This window comes from Sus scrofa, chromosome 9 (assembly GCF_054392235.1).
Source record: "Sus scrofa isolate SSC_HxYL_T2T_F1_AM1 chromosome 9, Sscrofa_HxYL_maternal_Yorkshire_Landrace_v2.0, whole genome shotgun sequence".
In the NCBI taxonomy this organism is placed as follows: Eukaryota; Metazoa; Chordata; class Mammalia; order Artiodactyla; family Suidae; genus Sus; species Sus scrofa.
This window is the reverse complement of record NC_139391.1, coordinates 83,144,085-83,167,817: the sequence shown is the minus strand read 5'-3', so window position 1 is coordinate 83,167,817 and position 23,733 is coordinate 83,144,085. Positions and strand designations below refer to the sequence as shown.

Sequence of the window (23,733 nt, the reverse complement as noted above, 5' to 3'; positions counted from 1 at the left end):
CTTATTGTTTATCCATTCTAAATATAATAGTTTGCATTTTCTAACCCCAAACTCCCAATGTATCCCACTCTCTCCCCTCTTCCCCTTGGCAACCATACATCTGTTCTCCATGTCTGTGAGTCTTTCTGTTTTGTAGATAGGTTCATTTGTGCCATATTTTAGATTATTCATATCAGTAATGTCATATGATGTTTGTCTTTTTCTGACTTCACTTGTATGATAATCTCTACTTGCATCCACTATTTCATTTTTTATGGCTGAATAGTATTCCATTGTATATATGTACCACATCATTACCCATTCCTCTGTCAATGGACATTTAGGTTGCTTCCATATCTTGGCTATTGTAAATAGTGCTGCAATGAACTTTGGGGTTGATATATCTTTTTAAATTATTGTTTTCTCCAGGTAGAGGCCCAGAAATGAGATTGTTGGATCATATGGTAGTTCTATTTTTAGTTTTCTGAGGTACCTTCATACTGTTTTCCATGGTAATTGTACCAATTTACATTCCTACCAACAGTGTAGGAGCATTCCCTTTTCTCTACACCCTCTCCAGCATTTGTTATTTGTAGACTTATTAATGATGGCCATTGTGATCAGTGTGAGGTGGTACCTCAATGGGGTTTTGACTTGCATTTCTCTAATAATTAGTGATGTTGAGCATCTTGTCATGCGCCTGTTGGCTATCCATAATGTCTTCTTTGGAGAAATAATCTATTTAGGTCTTTTGCCCATTTTTTAATTTGGTTTTTTTTTTCTTTGTTGTTGTTGAGTTGTATGAGTTGTTTGTATATTTTAGAGATTAATCTTTGGTTGGTTGATTGTTTGTAACTATTTTCTCCCATTCCCTAGGTTGTCTTTTTGTGGGTCCCCCCCACCCCCTCCATGGTTTCCTTTGCTATGCAAAAGCTTGTAAGTTTGATTAGGTCCCATTTGTTTATTTTTTTGTTTTTATTTCTATTGCCTTGAGATAAAACATTTGTATGTTTTGTAGGATTTTTATGGTACCATGTCTGATGTTTAAGTTTCTAAGCCACTTTGGTCTATTTTTGTGCATAGGGTTGAGGGTGTGTTCTAGTTTCATTGATTTCATGCAGCTGCCCGGTTTCCCCAGCACCACTTACAGTTGTGGTTTTAATTCCTGACCTTGGAGCCTGAGGTAGAGATATAATAACCCCATCAAGGTGCATCCTGGAAAAGTCTCAGAGGATTCTGTCATTGGTCTTAGTGTCACCCAAGAAGGTGCTGCCCTCAGCAGCAGTCCCACCTCTGAGCAGAAACATCTTTCCCCTTCATTACTTGTCTTACGCACAGAACTTGCTCCTTATTCAGTCATTCCCCCACCCTCAAGGTTGCTACATCAAAATTAGGAACTTACTTTTCATTGATCTATTAACTCTTGGGCCTCTCCTTCTTTGAGTAGGTCTTAATTATTATTGGTGCATCTGCTTTGTCCTCGTTGGGGAGACAGTTTAGTGAAACACAAATATTCATGTGGTCAAGTCATGCTGTTTTGTTTTTCTTATCGTGGGCTCATAGTGCATAAGCAACTTGATACTCTTCCTTGCTTATCTCCCAAGGTAAGGTGACCACAAGTAGAACTTTAGGAAATCTTTGTGCAATTAACAACTTTGAGATACAATACCATTTATTTGGGGCTTCTTTCATAAGTGACGTGTGGCAGAAGTGGAGTAATAGCTTCCACAGCAGAATGGTGAATTGAAGTATTAGCTAACTATAGACTTTATTGTATTTTACAGGGAAAATGATGTTTTTACAGCAGAATTTACAAATCTGGGATATATGAAGATCTTTTTTTACATTTTTTGCAAATGTCAAGAGTTTCCTGGATCTGAAAATTATGTTTATTTATGTCTGTCCTGCTCAGCTTGCACTGCCCAATATTGTAGCCAATAATCACAAGTGGCCTTCAAGCATTTAATGTGATTAGTCTCAATTAAGGTGTACTGTAAGTGTGAAGGACACACCAGATTTCAGACTTGATACAAAAACATGAAGGCAAAATATATCATAAGTAATTTGTAATTGATTGCATGTTGAAATAATATTTTAGGTATATTGGGTTAAATAAAAAATACTATTTAAAAATTTTTTTAATGTTTATTTTTACTTTTATTTTTAACGAATGAGTTTTCCTGTTTTTGACATCCTTGCCAGGACTGGTATTTTCTGTTCTGTTTGTTTGTTTGGAATGTAACCATTCTAAAGATGTATAGGATATCTCCTTGCTCTTTCTATTTACTTTTCTTTAGTGCCCATTGCATTTATTTTCTCATAATTCCCTCATTATCTGTGTCTTTGTGCATGATTTTTTTTCCCCATCTGTATTTCTTCTATGGGGAGGCCTCTATGTGTTTACTTGGCCTCTATTTTTTTTTTTTTTTTTTGTCTTTTGTCTTTTCTAGGGCCGCACCCACAGCATTTGGAAGTTCCCAGGTTAGGGGTCTAATCGGAGCTGTAGCTGCCGGCCTATGCCAGAGCCACAGAAATGCCAGATCCAAGCCTCATCTGAGACTTATACCACAGCTCAAGGCAATGCCGGATCCTTAACCCACTGAGCGAGTCCAGGGTTTGAACCCGCAACCCCATGTTTCCTAGTCAGATTCGTTGACCACTGAGCCACAACAGGAACAACCCCCTTTTTTTTTTTAAACTTGTGACTCCCTTCGCCCATTTCTCCACTACTCACCACCCACCTCTGGCAAGCACTAATCTATTCTCTGTGACCTTATTTTTTTTTATTTTTTAATTTTTGATTCTATGCATAAGAGAGATCAGAAGATATTTGTCTTTCTCCATCTGACTTATTTTGCTTAGCATAGTGTCCTTGAGGTCCATTTATGTTGTTGCAGATGGCAAGGTTTCATTATTTTGTATGGCTGAATAATATTTTATTTTATATATATACGTATCTATATATGTACATGTATGTATATATGTACACACACACACACATATATACACCACAATTTCTTTATCCATCCATCATGGACACTTAGGTTGTTTCCATATCTTGGCTACTATGAGTAATGCTGCAGTTAACATGGGGATGCAAATATCTTTTTGAGTTAGTGTTCTCATTTTCTGATAAATGACCAGAAGTGGAACTGCTAGGTCATGTGGTATTTCTATCTTTAATTTTTTTGAGGTACCTTCATAGTGTTTTCCATAGTGGCTGCACCAATTTATACTCCCACCAATGATGCACCAAGGTTTCTCTTTTCTTCATATCCTTACCATCACCTGATATTTCTTGTCTTTTTGATAATAGCCATTCTAACAGGTTTGAGGTGATACCACATTGTGGTTTTGATTTGAATTTCCCTGATGATTAGTAATAGTAAGCATATTTCATGTACCTGTTGGCTATCCGTATGTCTTCTTGGGGAAAATGTATATTCAGATCTTCTGCCCATCTTTTAATCAGATTTTTTTCCTATTGAATTCTTTATATATTTTTGATGTTAATCCCACATCAGGTATATGATTTGCAAATATTTTCTCCCATTCAGTAGGTTGCCTTACATTTCATTGATGATTTCCTTTGCTGGGTATGGTGTCCTATTTGTTTATTGTTGCTTTTGTTGCTTCTAGTGTTAGACTCAAAAAAATGTTTGCCAAGACCTATGTCAAAGACATTATTGCCTTTGCTTTTTTCTAGGAGTTTTATGGTTTAGAGTCTTACATTAAGTCTTTAATTCATTTTGAATGGATTTTTGTGCGTGGTGTGAGAGAGTAGTCCAGTTTTGTTCTTTTGCATGTAGCTGTCCAGTTTACCCAGCACAATTTGCTGAAAAGACTGTCCTTTTCAGATTGTATATTCTTGGCTCCTTTGTTGTGAATTGATTGACCAATATGTGGCTTTATTCTTTTTACTTTTTAAACATGGCTATTAGATCATTTAAAATTACTTATAGTATATTTGTATTGGGTAGAGCTATCTAGACTATAAGTTCCTAAGGCCAGGGACAATGCCTGGCACATATTAACTAGATGCTCAAGGCATGTTTGAGAAACCAAACTGTTGAAATGAATGTATGAGAATTACACCAGTTTTTTAAAGTAATAATTTTGAGGAGTTCCCGTTGTGGCTCAGTGGGTTATGAACCTGGCTAGTATCTATGAGGATTGGGATTCCATCTCTGGCCCCACTCAGTGGGTTAAGGATTTGGCATTGCCTGCAGTGTAGGTTGCAGATGCAGCTCCTATCTGGCATTGTTGTGGCTCTGGCATAGGCCTGCAGCTGCCGCTCCGGTTCAACCCCTAGCCTGGGAATTTCCATATGCCTCAGGGGCAGCCCTAAAAAAAATAAAATAAAATAAAAAGCAACCATAAAGTAGTGATTTTGACACTGTGGATTTAGAAAGTGATAGGCCAGATGAGATAGATTTTGTCAGGAAATCTTGACATGTTTTTAAATTCTCCCTGGTGTATGGGGCTAGAACATATACTAAAAGAGATTCAAGCACTAGCTGCCACTGCCACTTCATGAAGCATTCAGTTATGCCCTCTACAGGTTGACCTGATTTTGCCAATCATGATTCTTTTATTGTAGTGTCATATATAATCCAGAATTTTATTCATAAATGATCCATTTCCAGAGAAGATTTTTCCTATGTGCCATTTAGCTGTGGTTCTCAGACTTTAATGTGCTTAAGAGTCACTGCAAAGCCTGTTACAAATGCAGATTCCTAAACCCATCTCCAGAGATTCTAGTTCAGTAGATAAGGAATCCACATGTTAACACCCAGAAGATTCCAGTGTAAGTGGCTTGTAAACAACACAGTACTGCTGGATAGCATTATAATCTGGGAATAGCCTGAAAGTTCAGGTAGAAGGGGCAGTTTACTAAGTGATTTTTATTATCTATTATACTAAAATATCTTAAATTATTAAATATTTTTATAATAAAAAAATGTAACAAAGGGAATGATCAACAGTAAAAAGGCAACCTGCCAAATGAGAGAAAATATTTGCAAATTCTATCTCAGAAAAGGGGTTAATATTCAGAATATATAAAGAACTCTTACAATGCAATAACCAAAAAAAATGACCCAATTAAAAAATAAACATAGGAATTGAAAGGATACTTCTCCAAAGAAGATAGGCAAATCCCCAATAAGCACATGAAAAGATTCTTACCATACAAATGGTCAGGGAAATGGACATTAAAACCGCATGAAATACCACCTCATACCCACTAAGATGATTGCTATCAAAAAACAACAAAAAGCAAAATAACAGGTGTTGGGGAGGATGTAGACAAATGGAATCTTCGAAGCACTGTTGGTAGGATTGTAAAATAGCACAGTCACTGTGGGGACAAAAAAGTATGCAGGTTCCTCAAAAAATAAAAAATAGAACTACCAAATGATCCAGCAATCCCACTACTGGGTATATATTCAAAAAACTAAAAACAGGATCTCAAAGAGATGTTTGTATACCTAAGTTAACTGCAGCATTATTCACAGTAACTAAGCTGTAGAAGCAACCTAAATGTTCATCAGTGGATGAATGGATAAATAAAATGTGCCTCTATAAACAATGGAATATTATTCAGCCTTAAAAAGAAGGAAAATTTATCAGATCCTACTGCGTGGATGAACCCTGAGGACATCATGCCAAGGAAATAAGCCAAACTATTGCAGGATTCCACTTATATATTTAAGTATCTAAGATAGTAAAACTTACAGAAACAAAGTAGAATGGTAGTTGCCAGGGGCTGGAGGGAGGCAAAAATGAGGAGTTGTTCAATGGGTATAGAGTTTCCATCATGCAAGATGAAAACGTTCTGGAGATCTGTTATACAACAATGTGCATATGGTTAAAAGCACTGTACTGTACTAAAAATTTGTTATGAGGATATATGTTATATGTTTTTGTCACAATAAAAAATTTTAAAGTATTGAGTATCCTAATAGTTTATGATGAGATCCAACTCAAGGAAAGAATATAATAGTTTTGTTTCCTTGGATAATATCTTTTTTTGAGAAGTTTTGCTGGCAGCTTTGAGCTAAATAAAGTAAATGTGTCCTTGCAATGAAGCTATGTGGGTGGTGAGAGGACGGGAAACTTGTGGCCTCTCCAGGATTACTAAATTGAGGGCAAGACTTACTCATCATGAATGTCATTCCCAAAGCAACTTGTCCAAAAACCTGGATGCTCTCCAGGAAGAAAAGAGCTGCTGATTACGGGATCTTCTCATTTCAAAGGCACCCTAACACTCTCTGAGAAAATGTCCTTTCTCTGTCCTTTCTTCATACCTGAAGCCTGGAATATTATCAATTGTGTTTCTTTAAAACACCTTGTAAACTCTAATAATTTTAGGGGTCCTGGTTACCAAGACTCTTTCTGAGGCAGAGAGAGAAAGATTAGGTTGATGATGTTGGAGGAGCCAGAGCATTCACAGACAGTGCTCACTCCTGTTGCCAGCAGTTCGTGTCTGGCCAGAGGCCATCCCTTTAGGTAGCCAGCTCTCCATTCTTTCCAGTGGCTGGTAGGCAAGTGTGACTGGGTTGGCTGGCTCCACCCTTCCCTGGGGTTGGCTAGCTCCCATGAGTGAAGCAAGTAGAGTAAAGGGCAAAGGCATCAAGTGACTCCCATATTTACTAATGAGATAAAATTATAGTACTGGGTTGGTCAAAACTGGAATAATCACATTTTCCTCCTTTGTACCTTTCTTAGTATCTTGTTCTAGCTTTTGTTTGTTTTTGCAATGTGCTGGTTTATTTTTTAGAAATACTGATTATAAAAGATTTAATATCTGTAAAGAGGCATACAGATGCAATATACTTACCTCCTAGCTTATCAAAGAGAACATTATGAGTACAACGTCCCTGAATACCTCTGTCAAATAATATTCCTCATCCCTGCTGAGGTGGTAACTGCTGCCTTGAATTTTGTGTTCATCATTCCTAAGCAATTCTTTATATGTTCACTAAATGATGTTCATATATTTCAAGAATATATTTTTTGTATGTTATGGTTTCATATTTTATGTGCTCTTCTACAACTTGCTTTTTTCATTCAAACTGCCTGTTCAACTTCTTAAACTTCGTTTGAGATGTGCCTTTCAGTTTTACTCAGTTAAACTATTCTAAACACTAGTGTACAGTGTTACTGTGTAATAGCGTTTGACCCCTAAAATACAACTAGAAATGGCTTAGTTTGAAAAGTTTTTTACATGTGTCAAATTCACATGTAATTGTAATATAGTGTGTAACTGTTAAACATATTTGTTTTATTTCAGGTAATAATATAAAGTATCCTCTCATGTTCTTTCCCTGCCCCTTCTCTCCAAATCATCAACAGTAGAAAAAGAAGAAGAATAAAACATGTCAGGACACAAATGGTAAGTAATTTGTTATCTTTTCTGAATTGAGAGAGGCTAATGAAAGAGGAAGCACATGGTATATGCTCAGTAAATGTCTATTGAATGAAAAATCAAGTCACAGAAGCAGTTAGCACATATCCAGTGCTGAGTATAGTCAACTTCAATCTCCCTACTAAATGTTATATGAAAACTAATAACCAAAAATATTCTCTAGGAAATTCTTTTATGTGTAACTTTTCTCTTGGGAATATAATTATGGCTTTTGTTACCACCTTTTTTTAAGTGTAATAAGATGATACATTTTTTAATCTCTGTCTTATTTACAACTTCTAATATGAGGGTTATAAGGGAATTTTATGTGACTATATAATATAAAATAACTCAGGCTTTATGAACATTCAGGAGTCAGTCATGGCTGGAAGTGGATGATACTGAGTAAAATAGATGTGATAATCACATGGCAATGTTATTTAGCAATGCCATTTACATGCCTATAATGTACCTAAGCAGCATGTTAAACCACTTATCAACTCCAGATCTGCTACAAGCAGTGTTTCTGAACCCTTTTTGAACCCTTCACCAACTGGGCAAGCAGATCTTTGTCATGTTTTACATCCTTTAATTTGTATCACAAAAAAAAGTATAGTGTATGTTTTCATTTTTCAAAGGTACAATTAATTATAATAAGAAATATACTTTTTAAACCCTCCTCTCTCAGTAGAGAAGCAATCATGTCCAAGTTCTCTGTAACAGCAGATGTCAAACTTTAAAAGAATTTTGCATGTCTTAAAACATAATGAGCTTGAAAAGGTAATTAATAAATGGCTCGGGGATTTGGTTTCCCTGCGTATTCCCATTTGACAGCTTTCAAAGAGTTGTCAGACTGGTCTGTCTTTTCTTTCTTTCTTTCTTTCTTTCTTTCTTTCTTTCTTTCTTTCTTCCTTCCTTCCTTCCTTCCTTCCTTCCTTCCTTCCTTCCTTCCTTCCTTCCATCTTTCCCTTCCTTCCTTCCTTCCTTTCTTTCTTTCTTTCTTTCTTTCTTTCTTTCCTTCCTTCCTTCCTTCCTTCCTTCCTTCCTTCCTTCCTTCCTTCCTTCCTTCTTCTTTCTTTCTTTCATTGTTCCATCTTGCCTCATTAAGACAGGGGATGGCTGTCACCTCCTGGCAGCAGGCTTAGGGCAGTCAGTGGTGAAGTCCCCCACCTAGGAGAGTCCAGGAGGTAGCCCTTCCCAAAGTCTTCCTCCCACTAACTATACCACTTCATTGCTTGCTACTGAATTGCAGGGGCTATGGAGGACAGTGAAATGCACACTACCCTGGGATTTAGAGGCTTGGATTTTTTTTTTCCAGCCGTGCCCACAGCATGTGGCAGTTCTTGGACCAGGGATCGAACCCTCACCACAGCAGTGACCCAAGCCACCGCAGTGACAATGTTGGGATTCTTAACCTGCTGAGCCATCAGGGAACTCCTAGAGGCTTGGATTTTAATCTTTGGTGATTTGGGGCAAGATTCTTAACCTTTTGAAACCTAAGATTCTTCATTTGTTAAATGACAGGAGAGAGGCCTATTCACTAGATCTCTAAAGTCCTTTTTTCCTTTTTTCCCCCTCAAAATGGACACTTTTTTACTGTTAATCCATGACCTTTGACCAAAATACACACACACACACACACACACACACACACACACACACACACACACACACAATAGGAAGAAGTCCACCCTGTTCCTTACTCTTGAAAATTCCTTTCCCCATTATAACCACTGTTTGGGGGAATATATTCTTCCTGTCTTTTAATGCACATACTATGTTGAGGGATTATCTTTTATGTAAAAGTTCTACCTGTTTTCATCTTACTTTCTCTGATTTAAGCTTATAATGAAACCCTTTTAACTTATATATTTATTTTTTAAATTTTATTATTTTTTTATTACTCAAAAACATTTATCACATCTGTAGTTGTATAATGATCATCACAATCCAGTTTCACAGGATTTCTATCCCATAACCCAAGCACATCTCCCGACCCCCAGAACTGTCTCCTCTGGAGACTGTAAGTTTTTCAATGTCTGTGAGTCAGCATCTGTTCTGCAAAGAAGTTCCGTCTGTCCTTTTTTAAGGTTCCACATGTCAGTGAAAGCATTTGATGTTGGTGTCTCATTGTATGGCTGACTTCACTTAGCATGATAATTTCTAGGTCCATCCATGTTGCTAAGAATGCCAGTATTTTGTTCATTTTAATGGCTGAGTAATATTCCATTGTGTATATGTATCACATTTTCTTTTTTTTTTTTTTTGTCTTTTTTTTTGCTATTTCTTTGGGCCGCTTCCACGGCATATGGAGGTTCCCAGGCTAGGGGTCTGGTCTAATTGGAGCTGTAGCCACAGGCCTACGCCAGAGGCACAGCAACGCGGGATCCGAGCCGTATCTGCAACCTACACCACAGCCCACTGCAACGCCGGATCGTTAACCCACTGAGCAAGGGCATGGATGGAACCGGCAACCTCATGCTTCCTAGTCGGATTCGTTAACCACTGCGCCACGACGGGAACTCCTTTTTTTTTTTTTTTTTTTTTTTTTTTGTATCACATTTTCTTGATCCACTCCTTGTCGATGGACATTTAGGTTGTTTCCAGGTCTTGGCTATTGAAAAAAGTGTTGCAATGAACATCAGAGTACATGTGTCTTTGCGAGTCATGGTTTTCTCTGGATAGATGCCCAGGAGTGGGATTGCTGGATCAAATGGTAGTTGTATTTTTAGTTTTCTGAGGAATCTCCATACTGCTTTCCACAGTGGTTGCACCAATTTACAATCCCACCAACAGTGTGATAGGGTTCCTTTTTCTCCACACCCTCTCTAGCACTTATTGTTTGTAGACTTTTTGATGATGGCCATTCTGGCTGGTGTAAGGTGGTACCTCATGGTGGTTTTGACTTGCATTTCTCTAATAATGAGTGACGTTGAACATCTTTTCATGTGTTTTTTGGCCATCTGTATGTCTTCTTTGGAGAACTGTCTGTTTAGATCTTCTGCCCATTTTTTGATGGGGTCGTTTGTTTTTTTGGTATGGAGCTGCAGAAGGTGTTTATAAATTTTGGAGATCAATCCCTTGTCAGCTGATTCACTTGCAAATATTTTCTCCCATTCTGTGGGTTGTCTTTTCATTTTGTTTAGGGTTTCCTTTGCTGTGCAGAAACTTTTAAGTTTGATTAGGTCCCATTTGTTTATTTTTGGTTTTATCGTCATTACTCTAAGAGGGGGATCTGAGAAAATGTTAACTTATTTATTTAAAATAAAAATTTTAGGAGTTCCCATCGTGGCGCAGTGGTTAACAAATCCGACTAGGAACCATGAGGTTGCCGGTTCCATCCATGCCCTTGCTCAGTGGGTTAACGATCCGGCGTTGCAGTGGGCTGTGGTGTAGGTTGCAGATGCGGCTCGGATCCCGCGTTGCTATGGCTCTGGCGTAGGCCTGTGGCTACAGCTCCAATTAGACCAGACCCCTAGCCTGGGAACCTCCATATGCCGTGGAAGCGGCCCAAAGAAATAGCAAAAAAAAAGACAAAAAAAAAAAAAAAGACAAAAAAAATTTTATATATTTAAGGTGAGCAACATGATGATCTGATATTAGTAGTGAAATTATGACCACAGTCAGGCTAATTAACATATCGTCTCCTTTTATAGTTACTATTTTGGGTGTGTGATGAGTACCCGTGAAGGGTAATACCCTCTCCAAAGCCTATTTCCAGTGTTCAACACAGTATTGTTTAGTGTGATCCTTGTGTCTATACATTAAATATATAAACTTCTTCAACTTTAAAATAACGGAGAAGGATATAAAGTAAACCATAATAACCCTTGCTAAGGAAGTCGTCTGAAACTCTCCTCTGATTTTTTTAAGAACAAATGGTGGGCATTGAAACTTGTAAATGTTATCTGGCAGGAGAGTATAAATTATCAAGTTTTGAGATGCATATTTTGAAATAGTAGTATAAAGCAATTTATGTTTTAGGGCACTAGTCTGGCAGAGTTTGAGTGTTAATGGGATGGAGTGGAAGAGGGTACATGTCTACAGAAGGAGAAGCTGGGGGTCCTGTGTGAGCTTTTAGACAGGAGTGCTAGAAGGAAGGAAGGTGTGGACAAAGCAGGGATCACCAACGACAGACTTTGTGGCAAGATTTGGGAACCCTGGTCACTTTGACAGAATTCCATTTCGTTCTCAGTCAAATTTTTTTCTAATTTATTCTTAACATACTTTTTGATGGGATCGGTACTGTGCTGCTTCCTGAGGACTGGCCTCCTATCTGTATTTTAAGCATTTATGTTTAAAAGTTTAAAGTTTTAGTATGAGAAATCTGTAATTTTTTGAAAGATTTTTTATTTTTCAGAACTTTATTTGACAGTACTCAGAACACCTAACGTGCGATCTACCCTTCTGACAGACATTTAAGTGCATAATATAATGTTGTGAGCTGTGGGCACTGTGTTGCACAGCAGATCTCTAAAACTTATTTATCTTGCACAGCTGAAAGTTTATGTGTGTTGTTTAACAACCTCCCATGTCCTTCTCCCTGCCCAGCCTCTGGGGCCCACCATTCTCTTCTCTGATTCTTTGGGTTTGACTGTGTTAGGTACCTCTGTGACAGACTTTAAGTATGCTATTTTTCAGCTCCTTATCTCAACTTTTCTGTTTTCACTTCAGTGGTGCCTGTAACGCTAAAGTGGAGGGAACATGGGTGTCTGGCTTTATCTCTGACTCACTGGGGTGCTTGAACCAGTTACCTCCGCCCGGCTTGGCCTCACTTTTTCTGCTTCTAAAAGGAGGATGTCCAGTCTTTTGATATTTAAATTCCTCAAGGTTTAGCTTCGTGATTTCCTACAAAAGTTTCTTAATTTCCTCACTTAAATGTATTGAAGTATCATTGATTTACAATGTTGTGTTAATTTCTGCTGCACAGCAAAGTGATTTAATTACACACACTTGTTTTTTAATGTATTCTTTCCCATTATGGTTTATCATAGAACATTGAATATATTTATCTGCGCTGTACAGTAGGACCTTATTGTTTATCCCCTCCATGTACATACAATAGCTTACATCTGGTAATCCCAACCTCTCACTCTATCCCTCTCCCAAGCCCCTTCCCCTTGGCAACCAAAAGTCTGTTCTCCTTGTCCTTGAATCTGTATTCTGTTTCATAGACAGGTTCGTTTGTGTCATATTTTAGATTCCACTTATAAGTGACATCATGTGATGCTTGTCTTTGACTAACTTCACTTAGTATGATAATCTCTAGGTCCATCCATGTTGCCACAAATGGCATTATTTTGTTCTTTTTTATGGCTGAGTAGTATTCCATTGATACATTCATCTGTTAATGGATATTTAGGTTGTTTCCATGTCTTGGCTATTGTGAATAGTGCTGCTATGAACATTGAGGTGCATGTATCTTTTGGAATTATACTTTTGTCTGGATACATGCCCAGGAGTGGGATTGCTGGATCACATGGTAACTCTCACCTTAGTTTTCTGAGGAACCTCCATACTGTTTGCCATAGTGGCTATACCATTTCCTTACTAACTTTTAAGGTTTTGGTGTAAGTTAGATGTGGTTGACCTTTTGGTGTAAAAGCCACATAAGAAAGTATTTAAATGTTTGTTAATGTTGTAAATGTTTGGATAAATTTGTTCACACCATAATATCTTAATCTTTTTGAAAGTCATGGGTAAAATGGCTCTTCAAATGCTTTTTAGCAGTTATCCCTGGGACTTACAGGATCGATATGCTCAAGATAAGTCAGTTGTGAATAAAATGCAACAAAAGTATTGGGAAACAAAGCAGGCCTTTATTAAAGCTACAGGGAAGAAGGAGGATGAACATGTTGTTGCCTCTGATGCAGACCTGGATGCCAAGCTGGAGGTAAGTACTTCATTGCCCTCTGTCCCAGCACAGCCCACCTTGCTTGTGTCAGAGTCTGAGAGTGTGCTTGATGGGCAAGCTGGGTTGTGTTTTGTATTTGAAAACATATTGCAAACAGCTCGTTCTTGAGAACAATCTAGGATCAGATAAATTTAATCCCATCATATTTCTTTTTAAAAACCCATAAATTCTCCTGTCACCACCCGAATGCCTCAGTTAATATGTTTTCCAAGTACTTTGTTGGAATGCATGGAATGTGGTAAATTCTCAATAACTATTTGTTGAAAAAAATGAATGCAATCAAAGAGCCACTGCTGCTGATAATGACACTAAGGTTAGGCATATATTTACATTAAAAAAATAAAAAAGAGCAAAAGGTCCTGGAAAAGTGAGTCTAATAAGTTTGCAGTGAATCCTGGAAAATTGTAGAATGAACTAATTAATATTTAGTTAGTTAATACAGAAAGCTGAATTCATATCTGATTGGTCCTTGAATACTAGTATACCTGCTAAAAGGCCCACTAATTACCTTCCTTGCTGGACATTCTGCCAATACTTGAGATCAGAATTCTAAAAGCATACTTATCACTTCTGTGAATGACAGGGCACGGAGGGAAATTATATGTCTCATAGTCTGACAAGAATTCAGAATGACAGCTAAATTTAATACATAGGCTAAAGTTAGTGAGCCAATCATTTAATGGGACAAAAATTAAAAGCTCATAATTTCAAAAAGCTTTCTGAGAAGGGTGGTCCGGATGGTGGAAACCATGGTTAATCTGGAACAGAGAGGTTAAAGGAAGATGTGCTAGTTTTGGATTCTATGGGAAGGCCTGTCATGTGGAAGAGGGCTAAGGTTTATTCTGTGCATCTGAGGGTAGAACCAGAGCCAGGGCCACTGTTCATGGTACTCATCTCTCATGGAATTATCTCAAGTGTTCATTGGTCTGCCTGCCCTCCTTCCACTGGGAGGTCAGACTCCATGTCCACCTTATTCACTGCTGTCCCCTCAGCCAGACACACAGGACTCATTCAGCAAGTATTAACTGATTGAGTGTACATGTTATTGCAATTAAGATTAATTCCCAACCCTTTGGTCAGTGGAATTGTTCTCACAGAAGCTGGGTTTGACAGAGATGTTCTAATGGAGATCACTGAAACAGAGAAAAGTGGAACCAGGAGCCTCTATTCTGAATTTAGTGTTCTCAGTAGACTTGAAATGATTATAAGTTGCATGTACTCTTCACATCTTAGAGATTTATTTTTTTCCTCTTAACAACCTAGTAAATCCAAACATTATTCAAAAAGTAATTTAATGTGTTAATTTCTAGTATGTGAAACATAGTACAGTAATTTTATATTTATGTTAGGCTCTTGCAGCAGCATTTTCACTGAACCAACTGTACTTGAATCAAAATAGCTGCTGTCCGAGACCTATGGCATCCAAAGCCCTTAACTGTGACTAATAATTTTACATGTGATGAAGTTGCTGTTGCAGTAATGTTCAGACTGATGTCGATGTTTATAGAGAAAGAGAATGTATTCCATCAATAAAGCATATGAAGAAGTGCAGTCCATTGTGATGCGCTCTTCAACTAAGTTATACGTAGAAGCCTAGCTTATAAAACAAGAACTTATATTTTGCTGGCAAGAAAAGTTTGTGTGCCCAGCTGTGGTAATGGGCAGATTCGATTACAACCTGTTGGGAAGTTCATAGTGAAATGTGGCACTAAGTTTAAATAAGTGTAAGAATTGCTTGTTAATGAAATCCTTTTCTGAAAAACAGCTCTTAAGTACAAGAACTGACAAAACAATGCTGTGATGACCGAAGTCTTTTAGTGGGTGCCAAGGCAGAGTAGGTTGACTAGCTGGTGAAAATGTTTATCTTATTTTGGGTGTGATTAAAAAGTGTAATTGTCAGACTCATGGAACTAAACTCTCCAGAGGTGTGGATTTTGTTGCATTTAATTTATACTTCCATTTTAAAAAAGCGAACAGTAACAACAGACTAGCTCTCGAACATATCTTTTGAGTATCCTTGCTCCTGTGTTCAGGAATTGCTATGTGTTGATGGTTGGTGACCCAGAATACCTCTAATCAAGTATTTTGTTAAGGAACTTGCTCAGACTGCTGGTTTTCTGTTTCATTTTACAGTAAAGGGTTTTCATTTTTGTTTTCCTAAACACGTAGAGAATGCAGTATAATAAACTGAGATTTAGTAAAATTTGCATTCTTCATGACCAAGATTTATCATAGCATTCCTGGGAATAGTTTTTAATCTGTTAAGTATAGATGCATGAGTTCGTTTATATTAGAAGAGTTGGTCATATGTATTTTGAAGCAGATTTCTGTTTTTGAATCAGATGGTGAAGTGCTTTGTAAGACCAGGATGTAGTTGCTATATCCCTGGGGTCGGTAAGCAGGTGGAGGCAGAAGAGAGGGAAAGCCTAGCCCTGGGGGCTCTTCGGAGGCACATTGTCTGCCAGATTTTCTGATTGATGCCAGCCCTGGTCTCTGAGTTAGTGGACAGAGAGTGGACCAAGTGTGAAGTCCCTGTTCTGTCTTCTCTTCCATTTCTGAAGTAAAGACCAGAACCACCATAAATTAAAATCTAGTTAGACTCTTCTCCACACGGCCCACCTGCTTTTCCCTTAATTTTCTCTGATTTGGCTATAGCATGACATTAGGTTTTTTTCTCTGTGTATTTGATGAAATAATTGGGAAAATAAGAAGTGATGGGGCTGCTAGCTAAACTCCATTTTACCAGATGTCTCCTAAGCAGACAGAACATTCAGCTGATTGATTTCTGTTTGTTTTTATAGAGTTGTTTAAGCATGCCATAAAATACATTAGGATCACAAAATAAGCTAATGTTGTATTTTAAATATGATGCTTAATTGGCAGATCCTCCATTAAAAAAAAAAAGACAGCAAGTGGTAAAAGAAATAAATTAGATTATAAATGAATATTGGGTCTCTGGTTTACCAAGTCCTCTAATTGGGCTCTTCACTTAGGATTTCTGTTTTACAGCTATTATATCAGTAGTCTGGAGGAAATTATCCTTCTGCAGATCTCAATTTAGATGGGGAATTCCAATAAATATAGACTATAATAGGAGCATATTTAAAAGGTTTGGTCAGAGTTTTTGTACCGTACACCACCAAGCTCACTACTTAGGCCTGTGATCTTGTTTTTAGTGGACAAATCAAACACTCTGGTTAGTGTATAGTTATTCAGTGTAATTATTTTTTATTTCACTGCCATTTTATTTAGCATTTTGTTTGTGTTTTTATTATAGCTCTTTCACTCGATTCAGAGAACCTGTCTGGACTTGTCTAAAGCTATTGTTCTCTATCAAAAAAGAATATGTTGTAAGTATTCCCTAAGTATAACTATTGACCAAACAGACAGTAAGAAACAGGATATTTTGCTTTAATACATAATTATATATGTTTAGTAAGCAAGACAAGTCAACTACTATTTAGGAGTACCTGTCTTTAGTCTATGTTAACTGGTGGGGTAGGATCTTTAATAATTTTATCAGGAATCTTTTACCTTTTAGTGGTGCTTGCCTTGCAAGGCTGTTTTCCTTTCTTTTTTTGTTTTGTTTTGTTTGTCTTTTTTGGCCCCACCTGCAGCATATGAAGTTCCTAGGCTAGGGGTCCTATCAGAGCTGCCAACCTACACCACAGCCACAGCAACACCAGATCCGAGCCCTGTCTGCAGCCTACACCACAGCTCATGGCAACACCAGATCCTTAACCTACTAAGCAAGACCAGGGATCAAACCTGCGTCCTCATGGATGCTAGTCAGGTTCATTTTCACTGAGCCACAGTGGTAACTACCTGTTTACCTTTGATTGAAAGTACCATAACAGAAGAATTTTGCATTGAGTCTACTATGAATAAGTATCTCCAATTATTTTCCAAGTTATAAAAAAGTTTTTTCAGTTTTATATCTTAGGATTTTAAAATTTGGAGTTGTTTTTATTTGATTGCCTGGAGTCTCTTATATCCACTTTTGTTTCTCTTAAAATAACCAAGTGGTGAGAGAAGGCACTTACAGTTAATTCATTGACTATATTTTGTTGGCAAGCACTCTTTTATGAATATTTTTTATGTTACGTACCAGGTTATTTAAGGAACAAGATTTTCCTATGGTCATCCCATCTTAAAATCATTATCAACAAAATTACCTCCGAAATGCTAAATATCAAGTTGTATGCTAGCATGTTTTAAAGTTTCCATTTTTAAATCACTTGAGTGCAGTTTCTATATTTCTGAGACTAAACTATGAGAAGTTTGTCTCTTTTTCACTACTGCCAAACGCCTTTCCAGAAATCATAAATTAACAATCTGTTATTTTCCTTTATTAGTAATCTTTTATGAAGACTATTTGGGAGAAGTACAAAATCCTAGGGCTTAGACACAGAATTTTGTAAATTTTTTATGTTACTACTTACTAAGGTTTTCTCCAGGGCTGTAACTCCATAGTATTGAGCTCTGAGAAAATCAAGATATATGACACACCTACCCCATTTCTCTGTTCCACATCCAGTGTGTGTCAAATGTTGGTCTATTTCGTCAACTAACTTGCTTTCAGATTCTCCTTTCTTTCCCCTTTACAGCCACTGCCTTCATTGAGGCACATCAGCTTCCCCACTAACCTCACTGCCTCCACCCCATTGTCTATACTGCAATCAGAGAGCAATCAGCAATCTCCCATAGTGCCAAATGGTCAAAGCTGGGACAATTTGAGCAACCAAATAAATAAGTGCTAGTATTAAGTTATAATCCATGAGGAGTTCCCATCATGGCTCATTAGTAACAAACCCAACTAGTATCCTTGAGGACGCAGGTTTGATCCCTGGCCTCGTTCAGTGGGTTAAGGATCCAGTGTTGCCATGAGTTATGGTATAGGTTTTAGACGTGTCTTGGATCCTACAGCATTGTTGTGGCTGTGGCATAGACTGGCAGCTGCAGCTCTGATTTAACCCCTAACCTGGGAACTTCCATATGCTGTGGGTACAGCCCTTAAAAGACAAAAAAAAAAAAAAAAAAAAAGTTACAATCCATGAAGTAAAACAAATGTCCATTAAGTCTGTATGGAAATAAACAAACAAATAAGGGAGTAGAGACAGCTCTTCCTTATGAAGTAATTCCAATTAATAAATATAGAAAGAATCAGGGAACCACAAAATCACCATTAGGCAAACGCCACAGTAAGAACTGTGGCAGGCAAGATTCACAGAAAGATGTTTTAGTGTAAGTTTGAGGAGAAACTGGATATTTGCATAGTCTTCTGCATCTACTCCCAAGATTTTTTAATAATTACAAAAGGAAAAATACCATAGTTTTTACACTGGCAAAACTCAGTAGACAAGACCTGAACCAAATGATGGAAGTTAACATAATAATAATGTGTGTTAATCTCATGTATCCCTGATATTAAGCACTAGGGAGGGCAGTCCACCTCCGTGGTTTCCTCCCCCCAAGTCTGTCTGCAACCCCAGTCTAATTGTGAGAAAGCAGACACACCCAAATTGCTGGACAGTGCACAGAATACCTGACCAATACCCTTAAAGAACATCAAGGTCAAAAGGACAAAGACTGAGAAATTGTCACAGATTGAAGGAGACCACAGGGACTTGACAACTCAATGTACTGGGGCATTCTGGAACAGAAAAAGAACAGTAATGGGAACACTAGGAAAATTCACATAAGATTGTGCTTCAGGGAGTAGTATTGTACCAATGCTGTTTTCCTTGTTCTGATCATGGTACCAGGGTTATGTAAGATGCTAAGATTAGGGGAAGCTGAAGAAGAATACACAGGGGCACTGTATCCTACTTTCAGTGTTTCTATTAGCCTGAAATGATTTCAAACTAAAGGGTTTTGTTTTTTTTTTTAATGTACATTGGATCATATTGTTCCTTTGCTGAAAAGTCTCTGATAAAACTTAAAGTAAGGTGTATGCTTCTCTACCATGGCTAACAAGTTCCTAAACAACCCCACTCAGGCCAGCCTCTTTTGCTCTTACACATCATGTGACCCTTTTACCTTTACTGTCTCCTCCATCTGGGATGTCTCTGCCTTCATTGCCTCTGTCATGGCACCTTGTCCCTCAGAGCTCAGCGTAATGGTCACCTGCTGAGAGATGCTCTCCCTAGCCACCCAGCCCCCTCTCTTGTTTGGTATTTTTCTTTTTTTAAAAAAATTTTTTTTCTTTTTCTTTTTTACTTTTTACATCTGCACCTGCAGCTTATGGAAGTTCCCAAGCTAGGGACTGAATCAGAGCTGCACCTGCGGGCTTATGCCACAGCCACAGCAACACCAGATCTGAGCCACATCTGTGACCTACATCACAACTCACAGCAACACTCCATCCTTCACCCACTGAGAAAGGCCAGGGATCCAACCTGCATCCTCACAGGCACTATGCGCTTTCTTAACCCGCTGAGCCATAATAGGAACTCCTTGCCTGGTATTTTTCTTTCAGTGTTTTGAGTGTGTTTTGAGCTTTGTACTTTTTGTTTTCTGTCTCCTGTCCCTTGAACACAGGCACATCAGAGCAGGGTCCTTATGTGTCTTGTTCACCTCTTTATTCACAGTGGCAAGAACAGTGCCTAGTACATAGTAGATCATCCATAAATCTGCACTAAGTGAATTAAAGCTGCCAAGCTAATTGGCTTTACACTTTAGTTGCCTTTTCAGTGCACATCTGGAAATCCAGTCAGCAATTAAATATGAATAAATTTTTATTTATCTCTGACTTAAGTCACAGGTAAGTGAAACCTTAAAAATAGAAACATTTCAGTTATCTGATACCCATGTGGCATCTGCATTTTAAACTTCTATACATTTATTTCAGCATTTGAATTTTAAAATTAAAATTAAGGAATGAACATCCCTTGGAAAATGACACAGTCATCACTAAGTCATCCAATGTGAAGCCTCATGCAGCTCAAACTTTTGCCACCACCCCCTGAGCAGCACTGCCCATTAATCTGAGCTCAGTTCTTAAAATGAAACCTGTCTTCCTCCCCAGGTTTAATCCTCAAGTGTGTAAAATAACCAAAAATGAACTCTTAAATGCTTCAATCTGCTTAGGTTTATTTAAGAACAGGCACCTTTCTCCACCCTCATAGTCATCCAGGTACCATGAATTGGTTTCCTCCTAGGCTTAAGCTCACATGTTCATTTGTATGTGACTTGAGCTTTCAAGATAAAACAGGTGACAGTAGCCTCACATTATTACAAACAAAAACATGAAATTGTTTCTCATTGTGCAGTCAAATGCGTCCCATATTAGTAAGTGGAAAGAAGGAAGAATGGAAGGTATTAAAAAAAAAAAAAACTTCTTATACTTACAGGAATTTTTAAAAACTTCCTAGAACCATGGCAAACATAGCAAAAAACAAAAACAAAAATCCAGTTAAAGTGAAGTAAAATACACAGGGATAATAAGGCAAAAATTATAGTTAATTCAATTTCACAGTCATTTAACTTATGGCCTAATAAGACTTTATGGTCAGCCTTGCAAATCTGCAGTTTGGATGCCGTCCCTGTCCTGAGTAAGCTTGGATTCTCCAGGGAGAGGTAGACACACGCCTGCCCATGAACGCTCCAGTTCTGGGTGCCGAGAGGGTGCTGCTTTCACAAAGAAAGAGGGATCAACTGCCTCACAGAAGTAGCTTTTGAACTAGACTTTGACCAGTGAACTTGATTTTAAGAGACAGAAGAGGAAGGAGGGTAGTTATTGACCCTCAAGAAGAATGGATCTAAAAACCTCTTTTCCATGCAATGTTGAGCATGAATTACAGTCACAAATAAGGAAGCAGAGCAGCTTTAACCTTCACCTTTGGATTCCTGGTTCCCAGCTAGCGTTTTACAGCTATTGCTGGGGAAGTTGTGTCAGGAATAGGGTGTGTGCTGAAAGAAGTCGATTGTTCATGAAAATGGACAATCCTGGTGCATTTAAAAAGCATTTTTAGAGATCAGGGATTGGTAAGTGCATCAATGCAGAAATGTGAAATAAGAGTGGTATTCAAAGTATGTCCCTAGCAAAGGTTGTATTTACAGGAAAAATTTTAGGAAGCTTGGTGTCACTGCTGGCCAGTGGCTCGGCTATTGGTGGATGTGCATTGTGACCAGTGGCTGCAGAACACCCTGCATGTCCATTGTGTGGATGCACCACATTGATTAAATCAACTCCCAAGGTAGGGAAAGGGAGTGTTTTGCTCTTATAAATAACTCCGTGATTGTATTTATATAGACATCCTTGTGCCTATTTTACTACTTCCTCAGGATGTGCTCCTAACAGAAGTGCAATGTCAAAAGACATACAATTCTGAGTTTTTAATATTTACCGCCAAATCCATCTCTAGAGTGCTTGTAGCCATCACTTTCTCACCGAGTGCCCTCTGAGGTTGTCTTTAAAAATAAAGCTCCCCAAAGGCCAAATATATAAAACTATTGAATCATCCTGTTGAACATCTGAAACTAATAGTGTTGTATGTGTATGTCAGTTGTACTTCAAGAAAAAAAAAGAAAAAGAAAAAGGTAAAGATTAGGCATAACCAATTCAGATTGGGTTCCAGCTGCCCATTTAAAAAGAAAAGTACCAACCAAATCATCAACTTGATTACCTACATATCCTCAATTACTGCCCCCTCCTCCTCCAGCCAAAAACCTAGGCCACAGGTAACATATTTGAATTGCTTTACAATCCAGAGGACTGTAACTCAGAAAGCAGAGATCAAAAAGTCAGCCAGAGGGAACAGCAGGAAGAAACTGGCCCCACGTTAAAGACGGCCACAAGAGATTCCCACAGCCATACTTGACAAACCCAACTTTTTAATTTCAGCTCAAAGCAGCACATTATCGGCTCGCTTTTCAGTACAGAGGTCATTTTCTGGTTCTGATTACAGGGCACCCAACGCACTGACAGATGCACTCAAGTGAATTGGATCTCTCATTTCGTAAATGGAAGGACAGCATGAAAGTGAAAAGCGGTGGGGGGGTAGGGGAGCTTACCTTGTAACCTGCCACTTGGATTTAATTTCGTCTCGTCTTTGCCGCTAGAAGAGAGGGGACCTTGTGATTTGTCTCCCTCCTCTCTGTAATAAAAATGCTCATTGTTCACAGCTCCTTTTGGTTTTCTCTTCATCAGTCTTGTCTCAGGAAGAAAACGAACTGGGAAAATTCCTCCGATCCCAAGGCTTCCAAGATAAAACCAGAGCAGGGAAAATGATGCAAGCGACAGGAAAGGCCCTCTGCTTTTCTTCCCAGCAAAGGTGTGTGTCCTTCACTGGGGTTCAACTGGGGGAGGTCTGCTGAGAATCAGGCCACTCGCTCATGAAGGGGGACCTCCCCATGGTCTTCAGAAGGCTCTTGCCTGAGATTGAAGAGCTACGCCTTTCACAGTTGTTAGTCTGTTTGTACTTAACTCTTGATTAAGATAACACATATAATCTTTTTTCTTCCCTATTAATTTTTTAAATGTTTTCATATTTCTTCTGGTCTATAGTTACACGCCAATCACTGTGAATACTATCCTAGGCTTGTATTTGACCTTAAGTATTACTCATAGCAAGCAGTTTGGTCCCCTTCCAGCAGCTGATTAAAGCAGGAGCCTAATGAGACCAGGTGGAAAGGTTCCCTGTCTGCTTTCTGGGGGCCAGTTAGCTTTAGAGAGATGTTGTTCAAGATACTCGCCCCTGTTCTGCTCAGATCCTGGACCAGCAGCATCAGCAGCCTCACTTAGGACCTTGTTGAATATGCAGACTCTAGGCCTCATCCCAGAACTGCTGAAGTCCAATCTGTGTCTCATTGGGTCCCCAGTTCTTTTCAATGCACATTCAAGTTTGAGAAGCTCTGGTGCAGAGAACGTTGTAATAGATCAGTGGAGTTGTTTTTTTGTTTTTTTTTAACACTACCATACCTCATATTTATGGTCGATGTATAAACAGGAGCCACTGCATACAGCCATGTTTTATGTCTGAGAAGGTGACACTCTCTTTTTCCTCCTTGTGCTGTAAATAACAAGCCCCCCCACCAAATGTCACTCGCTCATATTAGTCAGGATTATACCTAAAGAAGGCTTGTAGGTAGCTTCCAAAAATATTCAGGCTACAAAAATTTCTCTTATTCGAACTGTTCAACATTTTCTTCTGTTAATTTCTGCTTCTTTCCTTGTGGGCCAAGAGCAGGCCATCTGCCTGTTATACAGGTGTTCCTATGAAAACCCAAGAAAGATGGGATAGAAAAATGAGACCAATTATGTCCATTTTTCAGTGGTCCCTCTCCTGGGGATTTTGGTTCTTTCTGATGATGTTTAGACCCTGATTTTATGGATAATACCAAGTTTCATAGTCGAATGCAATTATTTCCAATAATTCCCTACTCCAGTTTTTCAAGAAAAGTTTTTGTTTACAATCTTGAATTACACCCT

At 38.3% G+C, this 23,733-nt stretch overlaps 1 protein-coding gene across 13 annotated transcripts in view; it reads left to right on the top strand.

Annotated features, from left to right (window-relative positions):
• ICA1 (islet cell autoantigen 1) overlaps positions 1-23,733 on the top strand; it is a 150,586-nt gene that overhangs the window by 14,595 nt on the left and 112,258 nt on the right. For 6 of the 13 annotated variants that reach the window (XR_014815863.1, XR_014815862.1, XM_021102429.2 and 3 more), the window contains exons 2-5: positions 7,274-7,375; positions 13,115-13,280; positions 16,579-16,651; positions 22,453-22,576. Coding sequence is in view for 10 of the 13 variants with exons in the window: in XM_021102429.2 (XP_020958088.1) it covers positions 7,359-7,375; positions 13,115-13,280; positions 16,579-16,651; positions 22,453-22,576 (380 nt within the window). In the remaining 3 variants the exon portion in view is untranslated. The remainder of the gene's footprint in view (positions 1-7,273; positions 7,376-13,114; positions 13,281-16,578; positions 16,652-22,452; positions 22,577-23,733) is intronic. The other 7 variants (XR_014815864.1, XM_084977096.1, XM_021102427.2 and 4 more) reach the window with 2 other exon arrangements.